Here is a 12,335-nt window from a genome sequence, read left to right on the forward strand (position 1 = left end):
AAAAATATCGGCAGATACAGTGCTGTATCTGCAGGGGATCTGTCCCAAGATCTAACACGGATAACAAAAAAGGCAAATAGGAGCAAATCATATTCAGTGTCTTGCAAAAGAATTCACCCCCTTTGTGTTTGTCCTGTTTTGTCACATTACAAGCTGGAATTAAAATGGATTTTTTTTTTTTTTTTTGGGGGGGGGGGTTACCACCATTTGATTTACACAACATGCATACAATTTTAATGGTGAAAATTGTTGTTTTATTGTCACACAAACAATAATTAAGATGAAGAAAAAAAACAAATCTGGAGTGTGCATAAGTATTCACCCACTCAAAGTCAATACTTTGTAGAGCCACCTTTTACTACAATTACAGCAGCAAGTCTCTTGGGGTACGTCTATATGAGCTTAGCACATCTAGGCACTGGGATTTTTGTCCATTCCTCAAGGCAAAACTGCTCCAACTCCTTCAAATTAGATGGGTTGCATTTGTGTACAGCAATCTTCAAGTTATGCCACAGATTCTCAACTGGATTGAGGTCTGGGCTTTGACTCAGCCATTCCAAGACATTTAAATGTTTCCCTTTAAACCACTCCAGTGGAGCTTTAGCAGTAGATTTAGGGTCATTGTCCTGCTGGAATGTGAACCTTCGTCCCAGTCTCAAACCTCTGCCTGACTCAAACAGGTTTTCCTCCAGAATTCCTCCTGTATTTAGTGCCATCCATCTTTCCTTCAATCCTGACCAGCTTTCCTGTCCCTGCAGATGAAAAACATCCCCACAGCATGATGCTGTCACCACCATGCTTCACTGTAGGAATGGTGTTCTCAGAGTGTTGGGTTTGTGCCACACATGGCATTTCCCAAGATGGCCAAAAAGATCAATTTTAGTCTCATTTGACCAGAAAATCTTCTTCCATGTGTTTGGGGAGTCTGCCACATGCTGTTGGGCAAACTCCAAACATGTTTTCTTAAGCAATGGCTTTTTTTCTGGCCACTCTTCCATAAAGCCCCACTCTGTGGACTGTACAGCTTAAAGTGGTCCTATGGACAGATACTCCCATCTCCACTGTGGATCTTTGCAGCTCCTTCAGTGTTATCTTTGGTGTCTTTGTTGCATCTCCTGATTAATGCCCTCCTGGTCTGGTCTGTGAGTTTTGGTGGGTGGCCTTCTCTTGTCAGGTTTGGAGTGGTGCCATATTCTTTCCATTTTGCTATAATGGATTTAATGGTGCTCCCTGGGATATTCAAAGTTTGCCATAGTTTTTACTATCCCAATACTTCTTCACAACTTTGTCTCTGACCTGTTTGGAGTGCTCCTTGGTTTTCATGTTGCTTACTTAGTAGTGTTGCAGAGTCTGGGTCCTTCCAGAACAGGTTGATTTATACAGACATCACGTGACAGATCATGTGACACATTGGCTACGTTCACACTGCAGGCTGAAGTGACTCAAATCCGATCTTTTCGCCCATATGTGACCTGTATCCGATCTTTTATTGACAATATGAACGACACAGATCCGATTTTTTCAAATCCGACCCAGGCCGTTTGGATATGTGGTCCTAATTCCGATTCCTATCCGCTCTTTTCATATGCGACTTCAGTCTGAACCACCAGGTCGCATTCATCCGACTTACACGTCATCAACAAGCCACAAACATCACTATTCTGCGCTGAAGTAGGCGGCGGGTCTCTCAAAAAAAGTTACAACAACATGGCGCATAATCACGGGCGCAGATAGAGGGTGGGACTCGTCCCACCCAGATTTAAATTCACCTCGTTCGGTCCCCCCCAATTATAGGGAGGAAAAAACGTCTATGCTGTCTTTCTTTGCATAAGGCAAACCTCACGGAAAAATCAAAAGACTAATTACCATTCGGTTTATTGAGGTGCACAGCAGTGTATACATAGTTGCAACAACTCACATAAAACAAAGACTGATATTCGGTTGGTTGAGCTGCGCAGACTGCACAGGTTGCGAGCTCGAGCTTGGTTGCTATGGTAACCCACAACAAGTTTGACAGGCATATTGGGGTTGGGGTTGGTTTGCTGGCAGCTTTGTCCCCCCCAGTTTTTTGTCCCCCCCAGTTCAAAAAACGTATCTGCGCCCCTGCGCATGACATCAATGCGAGGGACGCTTCGGGCTGTGAAGGTTCTGAATCTTCTCAATGGAAGGACGCAGAGGTTAGGGAGCTGATTTCCATTTGGGGGGATACAGCTATTCAAGCTAGATTGGATGGGTCATACCGCAACCGGGCGGTTTTACTTCCATAAACACTGGCCATGCTCACTGCGTGTGACGTCATCGTATCCTGCAATGCGCATGCGGAACACTTTTAGGTCGCTTTTCGTTCATACTGAGGATCACATACAAGTCGCATATATTTGTTAATGTGAACGACCTCACAAAAAAATCGGATTTCACAAAAAAATCGGAATTGAGCATTAAGCCTTGCAGTGTGAATGTAGCGTTTGATTGCACACAGGTGGATCTTAATCAACTAATTATGTGACTTATGAAGTGAACTGCTTGGACCAGCTCTTATTTAGGGGTTCATACGAAAGGGGGTGAATACTTATGCACACTCCAGATTTCTGTTTTTTTTTTCAGCTTAATTATTGTTTGTGTCACAATAAAACAACAATGTGCACTTTTTCAGTGGCGGCTGGTAGTCTTTCAAACAGGGGAGGCTGGTCGGTTACGATATTTCCAGATTTTAAAAGAAAAAACACATCAATTTTGCCCATACTCTTGCCTCTGATCTGGCTGATTGTTGGCAGGGTCACAAACTGTGAAATAACAGGTTCTTTTGGCCCATTAGCCTACTGTCCAATATACATGATGGTGGTGTTTGGGGGGGGTATATTTTAACATTTTATATTTTAAAATTGTGGCATGTTGTTTAAAAATTGATCGTTATTGAAAGCAGCTCTTTTTCAGGAACCTCAGCAGTAACAGCAGAGTGTTCTGGAATAGGCACAAGCACTGACCTTGGGGAGCCAAACATAGAGCTGGGTGCCACACATTTCATTCAATGACACTTTCCCTATATTTTACTTATTTTGACTGAGAAATGTTTTATTGACAATTTTGATAACCCTGCACTTTTAATCCAGGTCTGTAGTGTGAAATGTTCTTGGCTGTGATTTTGTTTAAAAATATTTTCCAAATTGTAGCTGTGTTTAATTCATATCCAGAAAAATATATATTCCAATATACAACCCCGATTCCAAAAAAGTTGGGACAAAGTACAAATTGTAAATAAAAACAGAATGCAATAATTTACAAATCTCAAAAACTGATATTGTATTCACAATAGAACATAGACAACATATCAAATGTCGAAAGTGAGACATTTTGAAATGTCATGCCAAATATTGGCTCATTTGAAATTTCATGACAGCAACACATCTCAAAAAAGTTGGGACAGGGGCAATAAGAGGCTGGAAAAGTTAAAGGTACAAAAAAGGAACAGCTGGAGGACCAAATTGCAACTCATTAGGTCAATTGGCAATAAGTCATTAACATGACTGGGTATAAAAAGAGCATCTTGGAGTGGCAGCGGCTCTCAGAAGTAAAGATGGGAAGAGGATCACCAATCCCCCTAATTCTGCACCGACAAATAGTGGAGCAATATCAGAAAGGAGTTTGACAGTGTAAAATTGCAAAGAGTTTGAACATATCATCTACAGTGCATAATATCATCAAAAGATTCAGAGAATCTGGAAGAAGCTCTGTGCTTAAGGGTCAAGGCCGGAAAACCATACTGGGTGCCCGTGATCTTCGGGCCCTTAGACGGCACTGCATCACATACAGGCATGCTTCTGTATTGGAAATCACAAAATGGGCTCAGGAATATTTCCAGAGAACATTATCTGTGAACACAATTCACCGTGCCATCCGCCGTTGCCAGCTAAAACTCTATAGTTCAAAGAAGAAGCCGTATCTAACACGATCCAGAAGCGCAGATGTCTTCTCTGGGCCAAGGCTCATTTAAAATGGACTGTGGCAAAGTGGAAAACTGTTCTGTGGTCAGACGAATCAAAATTTTAAGTTCTTTATGGAAATCAGGGACACCGTGTCATTCGGACTAAAGAGGAGAAGGACGACTCAAGTTGTTATCGGCGCTCAGTTCAGAAGCCTGCATCTCTGATGGTATGGGGTTGCATTAGTGCGTGTGGCATGGGCAGCTTACACATCTGGAAAGACACCATCAATGCTGAAAGGTATATCCAGGTTCTAGAGGAACATATGCTCCCATCCAGACGACGTCTCTTTCAGGGAAGACCTTGCATTTTCCAACATGACAATGCCAAACCACATACTGCATCAATTACAGCATCATGACTGCGTAGAAGAAGGGTCCGGGTACTGAACTGGCCAGCCTGCAGTCCATAGAAAACATTTGGCGCATCATAAAACGGAAGATATGACAAAAAAGACCTAAGACAGTTGAACAACTAGAATCCTACATTAGACAAGAATGGGTTAACATTCCTATCCCTAAACTTGAGCAACTTGTCTCCTCAGTCCCCAGACGTTTACAGACTGTTGTAAAGAGAAAAGGGGATGTCTCACAGTGGTAAACATGGCCTTGTCCCAACTTTTTTGAGATATGTTGTTGTCATGAAATTTAAAATCACCTAATTTTTCTCTTTAAATGATACATTTTCTCACTTTAAACATTTGATATGTCATCTATGTTCTATTCTGAATAAAATATGGAATTTTGAAACTTCCACATCATTGCATTCCGTTTTTATTTACAATTTGTACTTTGTCCCAACTTTTTTGGAATCGGGGTTGTAATATACCTGTACTCAGCATAAACATTTTAAATAGATTCTATATTTTCGGTCCATCCATGACATATTACTAAAGTAGCCTATTTACTGCTGTTGATGTGGGTCACTTGCTGTTAGCCAATTCACTTTCTCGTACCAGGAGAGCTGAAAGGAACGAGTATTATTCCCTACCTTTTTCACCAAGTCAATTTGAGGCGTTGGTCTACCCTGCTCTTTAATTTTAATTTTTTCCTCGAAAGGAAGACTGGCAAATGGCTTCGCCAAAATTACATCAGCAATGCTTGGCATCCGTGCGCAGCTTTCTTGCTAGCTGACTAGCCCCCTCAAGTTCAAGTTCAGTCACTCAAGTAAACGAAATTTCTGGAACTAAGATAGCAAACTTGACAACACTATATTTACACTTTATTTACAATGAAAATATATACAAACTAAAAAAGCTGATAGAAACCGTATGTAATGAATGAAATCGAAATGTAAGCCGATCTCTTACAATACACCACAGCACTTGTGAATCCGCATGGGACCGAACTGCGATTCACCGCTGCCTGTCTATATTTGAAATGAGCTGTCAATCAAAGAAAATATCCGGCCGCTTTCACCAATCACCAGTCTCCTCGCGGAAAGCTTTGCCATGTCCCTCCCACTGTGAGGCTGGGAGTCCGTGGGGCGGGCGTTTTCACAGTATTTGTCCAATAACCGTCTTGCATTTTGATATTGAAAAGCGCATAGCTCCCAAATGCCATTGAAGTCCACTGAGGCTGGGAGTCCGTGGGCGGGCGTTTTCGCAGTATTTGTCCAATAATCGTCTTGCATTTTGATATTGAAAAGCGCATAGCTCCCAAATGCCATTGAAGTCCACTGAGGCTGGGCTGCATCGTGCTGTCACGAGGGGGAAAAACTCACGCACACTTTAGGCGAACTGGGGAAAGTTATAACGGAATGATTTCGCACTGTAGTTGGGTTGTGCACATATATTTCTATGATTCTGAATCTGAAATAGCAATGTTATAAGGTCGGCTATAACATAAGCCTAGCGCAATTCATCCTACACGATGTTTGTCATTTTTAGAGGAGGCTGAGCCTCCCTCGTTGTCTTAGGGCAATCGCCCGTGCTTTAAAGTGGTAGGCATGTTGTGTAAATCAAATGGTGCTAACCCCCCAAAAATCAATTTTAATTCCAGCTTGTAATGCGACAAAACATGACAAACACCAAGAGGGATGAATACTTTTGCAAAACACTGTATGTAAAACTTGTTTTTTTTTTCGTGTACATACATATCTATAACAAAGTTTCATTTATAGACTACACACAATGACATCAACACAGTAATTAATAATAAAAGTTCTAGCAACATACCTGAATGTGAATGTGTTCTCTCTCTCTCTCTCTCTCTCTCTCTCTCTCAAATGAATGGGATTCTGACATTCCTACTTAATATTTTTATCATGGCTGAGATTTGGAGACAGATGCATGTGCAGAAACCTTTTATTTAAAAAGGGTAGAAAAATTAACCAAAAAAAAAAAAAACTGGGCATGAAAACAAGAGAGTAAAAGTGAGGACCACATCTGGAAAATAAAGACAAACTAACAGAAGCTGGGGTTGAAATAAGGTGAGTAATAAGTCAAAGTAAAAGCAGGTGTGCATGGTTAATGCTGTCTCAAAGCAGGGTGTGTGGGAACTGAAGAGTCATGCTTGTACAGTATGCTTGAGCAAGATACAGAGGTCCCTCTGTACATGCAAAAATTGTTATAAATAGCCTTTACTTCAACAGAATAAATGTTCAGAAACAAGAAAATAACTCTCTCAACACAGATGTGATGGACCTTGACTCGTGCTCTGTTGCTAACTAGCTCATGTCTCACCTTGGGTTTTTAAACAATGGATGAACTGCCTCAGGAATTATGTCATACCTGGTCTCGCATGGTTCATGCACCATAGCATTCTGTTAAATACAGTCAGGTGGGAGTACGCAATATCTGTAATTTATAGATATCTGTGGGAATGAAAATTTGTTCTCTTTTCCATATTGTTTTTGCCTCATACGTAGAGGATATTACACAGTTGCACGAAGATATGAAGTTTACCTTGGAGTGTTGAACATTTCACAAGTGAGCGAAGCAAATAAGTGAAAATATTTTCAACATGAGAAGATAAGATACACTTCATATCTTTGTGTCACTGTGTAATATTCTTTATATTATATGGACACATCCACAAAAAAAATGCAAGTTAATCAAAAGAATTTTAGTTTTGAACCGGTTTGCTATTTTGACAACGCACATCTAGTCAGTGGGAAAACACTGGGAGTGGCATCATCAGAGTGAAATATTGAGAAATATGTCACTCAGATCCGTGATGTATTTCGTCTGAAAAATGCAAGTTTTTCAACACGAGAAGATAAACTTCATATCTTCAACCCAAAGTATAATTTTCTTTTTATTATATAGACACATTCACGAACAAAAAGTGCCCATCCATCCATCATCTGTAGCCGCTTATCCTGTTCTCCATGGTCGCAGGCAAGCTCGAGCCTATTCCAGCTGACTATGGGCAAGAGGCACGGTACACCCTGGACAAATCACCAGGTTATCACAGGGCTGACACAGAGACAAACAACCATTCACACTCATGGTCAATTTAGAGCCACCAATTAACCTAACCTGCATGTCTTTGGACTGTGGGGGAAACCAGAGCACCCAGAGGAAACCCACGCAAACATGGGGAAAACATGCAAACTCCACACAGAAAGGCCCTCGCCGGCCACGAACCCAGGACCCTCTTGCTGTGAAGCAACAGTGCTAACCACTACACCACTGTGCCGCCACAAAAAGTACCCAATTTATCAAAACAATTCATCAATATCCTCACAAATGACATATAGAGATTTATATCATGGTTTTGGTTCTCCATGTCCCGGATGTAGGTCGTATGAAAAATATGAGTGGTGTATTTCCCAGTAAAACATTCAAGTCCATATAATATAATAACAGATTTCATATGTGAAAGGAACTCTCAATGTCTAGTGACATAGTGATGGCTTAATAAAACCATGCTAAAAATATATTAATTGCTAGTTTATCATAATTTAATAGAACATGCATGGTTTTAAATGCTTAATTTCTGATATTAAAACAATTCCTATAATAATCCAGCTATTGCAAAGGTCAGTAGTGTGGAGACTTGGACGGCCCATGTTTGTTATGATGTAATGATGCAGGCTTTGAATTTGTGGAAATGTGGGACACTGCTTCCTAAGGTTCTCTGGAGAACCCACACCACTTCGGAACAGCAGGATGAGTGAATCCAGACTTCCTCTCTGGTGAATTCTAACACGACTCATTGCTGTTCAGGACCTTTTAGACGTCTGGTGTGGGTGTGTTTGAATACAAGCTGTCGGTGTTGGATCTGAATTCAGAACATGCCCGAGCGTGTCAGGGGCTTCAGCCTGGCTGTGTTTAGATAAGAAATCTTGAGCTCAGGGAATACATGATTAGGAACAGAGAGAGAAAACTGCCAGTCACACACACACACAAACAACCATGAGAAACATGCACATGAAAAATCAGCAAGTGTATTCTCATTATATTTTCATTTCCAGCTCAATTCCTGAGGCACCCTCAGAGCATCATCATTGTCTTTTAGCACTAACTGAATCAAAACATAGCAACATCAAAACACTGTCAATCACACTGAACTATGTTCCATAAAGCCAATTCAACCAGAAATTGTTTCTGAAGCATTTTTTTTCAGTCAGCTGTCTTATGATGGGTGTTTAAACAGATTCAGAGTGGCTTGAAAATGGTGACTAGGGCAATTTGCTTGGCTGCGTCCCAAAACACACACTACCACTAAACACTATTGGCTATGTTTGAAAAAGTGCACTATTTCTACTAAACAATACTAAACTACACTGTGTGTCTATTCATAGTGAGGATATAATGCTAGAAGTTTACACATTGGCATTCAGATATCAGAAATACCAACAAACTTACAGTAAGCACTACCCAGAAGTTATGAAAGATTTTGGAGACTGTGAGATTTGCAGAGTTTGTATAATGCTGAGGTGTGTCTCACACTCGATTCTGAACACGAACTTAAGCTCTTCCTTCTTGTGCAATATCCATATTGTGTGTATAGCAGGATGAAGTCCTGCAACCTCAATATCCCAGGGGAAAAAGAAATGTACTTAAAGTGCCATTCCACCATTGGATGTATTCTTTGGCATAAAATACAATATATTTTGACAACATATATAAATGGTATCACTAGATAGAGAAATCTTTTAGCTTCAAAATGATATATCAAACATAATTTTTTGACAACGACAAGTATATTAATTTTGCGACCAAAGTCACCTACCCTTTTAATTTCCGCGCGTGATGTCATCGGCAGGTTCCCCTTCTTGTGTACCGTGTGACGTGGCACATATTATCAGCAATGGCGGATAGAACGCGATAAAAATAATACCAATAAATCTAGCTAATACCAATAAATCTAGCTAACTGAAAGATTAACTCAAAATTTTTCGCAATTTTTTTGGCCCCCATATACGAGGAGAAATGACTCTCTCACTTTGGGGGTTTCCTGGTCTAAAAATAGACCGACACGTGGTACACAAGAAGGGGAACCTGCTGATGACATCACGTTTCACTACCACGCGGAAATTAAAAGGGTAGGTGACTTTGGTCGCAAAATTAATATACTTGTCGTTGTCAAAAAATTATGTTTGATATATCATTTTGAAGCTAAAAGATTTCTCTGTCTAGTCATGTTGTCATAAAATATATTGTATTTTATGCCAAAGAATACATCCAATGGTGGAATGGCACTTTAAGTTGTGCTTTTTTCAATGCACTTATTATATTTTAAATATACTATACTAAGTCCATATTAAATTGCTTCCTTTTACAAAGTGTGCACCTAAATAAGACAAGGGCACTCCTTAAAGGATATGGGACATGAAACATAAATGCACGCTATATCAGTTTCTTTCCATTAAAAATATGAATTAATTGCATCAACAAATACAAAATCATCTATTAAATTCAGCAAAATCGTTATATCCGTGATGATTATATGGCATTTCTGCTCGACTTCCGATATGCATTTTCTACAACCGGAAGAGCCGCTGTCACATGATCATACGTCACAAAAACTTTCGGGCACAGCACAAGCGGGTAGATGAATGGAGAAGTGGATGACAAGAAAATTGTTTTTATAGTCTTTAACGTACATTGAACATCATGGTGTATTGTGCTGCTTATGGTTGCAATAATTCCAATGGGAAATGCCCTGGAGTAAGTTTTTTTGCATTCCCCAAGGACCCGAAGCTGAGGAAAGTGTGGGCTCACCTGCGCATGCGCAGTAGTGATGTGTCGGTCGCGAACGATCCGGTTCAAAGAGCCGGCTCTTTGAAGTGAATGACGGGAGCCGGCTCTTCGGTGGGAGCCGAGTTGGGGAGCCGAATTAGTTTTTTGTCCTTAGGTGCCTCAGAGAGAGAGAGAGAGACTTTCACAAAAAAAGTTGCTGTCTGATTGCGTCTTTGTGTTGTCTATTACCATTCAAAGGAAAAAAAAGTAGCATGGTGTACGCCTACTTTTTTTGGTTGGGGGGGGGTTGATGTCATTCACAGCTGCGAAAATACGAAAATTGGTGTAATGGAGCGCAGGGGAGAGGAGTCTAATATTTTATTTAATATTTTATTTAATAAAATATTTTGTTGCACATTGTTCTGTGTTTGTTAAAATAATTTCCAACTTTGCTTCATAGTTTCTTAGGCCTGATTTATACGTCATAATTTATTTTGTGGCATTTTGTTCAAGGTCAAGTGTGAAATAAAGCCATAAAGGATAAACAGTTGATGTCTTCTGTGTATTTTATATTGGTAATATAACACAGTTTTGCATTATGTTTGTGAGAAAATAATTTATTAATTGGTAAGTAAGTTTTATTTCTATAGCTAGAACATTGTTACACTGCTATACTTTACAAAGCTTTACAATGGCTACAAAAACTAAAAAATAAAATGGAAAACATCCTATTGATAAAATATAAATAATAATGTAATTAATTAACTAGTTAATTGCAGCAATTAAATCAAAAATAAAATCTCAGGAGCCGTTTGGGAGCCGAAAGAGCCGGCTCCTTATAGTAAGAAGAGCCAAAAGAGCCGGCTCCCGAAAAAGAGCCGAAATTCCCATCACTAATGCGCAGTAGGCTTCACGCATGCGCAGTAGGCTTAGTAGGACAAATCCAAGAGGTAGGATAACTTTACAGAACACCTGTTGAAAAAACTTTGCACCTACTGTTTCCCACAAACTGTGTTCGGACCATTTCACTGAGGATTCTTTCAACAATAATACTCAGGTACTGAGCGATATTAATTGCCAAGCCAAATTTAAGAGGCTACTTAAAGATGGAGCCGTTCCCAATGTCCCAATTCAGGAACAAGACGGCGGAGTGAAACCCGAAGTGCTACGGCCACCACGAGGTGCATTCGCTAAGCGACTGAAAGCCGAGGTAAGGATTAGTATTATAATTTTGGGTGTATCAATTATTGATTATCATAATTCTGACTCGTTTCGCCATTTTGAATGTTTTCATCTCGGACTCTGGAAGCATTGTATCTCAATCAATCTCGAAAAATATCAGCAAAAAAAAAACTAGCTTGCAACGGACTTTAGCTAGATCTATGATGAACTTTCAATGTATGATACAAAAATAATACTTCTTTCAACAGATCATTAGCCTTTGAGCAGAATTGTTTTTAACTTACCAGGAAGTGTTATCGAGCCGACTGCTTTCAGTTTCATGGGGACTGAATGAACTCTCACTCTCAGAATCATCTGACCCGTCAGAGTAAAGACAAGATCCATGTTCATGTGAATTTCCAGCTATCGGTTCGAATTGATAGGGTCTAACTTCACATCTCTGTGAAACATCGGGAATATCACTGTCAATGGTGTCCATTTCGGTAACCTGTTTACATTAGATTCCCAAGCACTGGCTCCTTGGAAAGTTTTTGTTACATCACGGGTCACGTGACCACCTAGCTCATTAACGAATCCTTGTTTTACACTGATGTATAAAAAAAACTTGAATAATGTGATGATTTTCACATTTTTGACGCCCTGCAGTGATTTAGATGGCATTTCTTATGTCCTTTATACATAATTATACCCAGAAAAAAATCCATGTCCCATATCCTTTAAATTAGCCACACCCACCACATCAACTGGGATAGTAATAAGTGCTGATCTCAATAAATATTCCACTAAAACATAAGTATTACTGACCTCTGGCCATAGCTGGAGTCTTTTCTCCGACAGTGCAGAGTAACAACTCGGTGTCCTTCACTCCTCACGTCCTGACTGATGGTCCACTGCACTGGATTAGTGGCCTTTGCTCCTAAAAACACCACGTCATCTTTCAACTTCACCCTGTTACAAAGAAACATATATTATTTATTTATTTATTTGTTTGTTTGTTTATTGTTTAGCAGCTTTATGCTGCTTTCATTTGCTATCAGAGTGAT

At 39.9% G+C, this 12,335-nt stretch overlaps 1 protein-coding gene across 1 annotated transcript in view; it reads right to left on the reverse strand.

Moving 5' to 3' along the window:
* Positions 1–12,335, reverse strand: part of si:dkey-112m2.1 (transmembrane protein 132D) — a 424,830-nt gene that overhangs the window by 274,607 nt on the left and 137,888 nt on the right. The window contains exon 2 of the mRNA XM_060935984.1: positions 12,097–12,240. Coding sequence (XP_060791967.1) covers positions 12,097–12,240 — 144 coding nt within the window. The remainder of the gene's footprint in view (positions 1–12,096; positions 12,241–12,335) is intronic.

The sequence above is a fragment of the Neoarius graeffei genome, chromosome 12 (genome assembly GCF_027579695.1).
Source record: "Neoarius graeffei isolate fNeoGra1 chromosome 12, fNeoGra1.pri, whole genome shotgun sequence".
Lineage (NCBI taxonomy): Eukaryota > Metazoa > Chordata > Actinopteri > Siluriformes > Ariidae > Neoarius > Neoarius graeffei.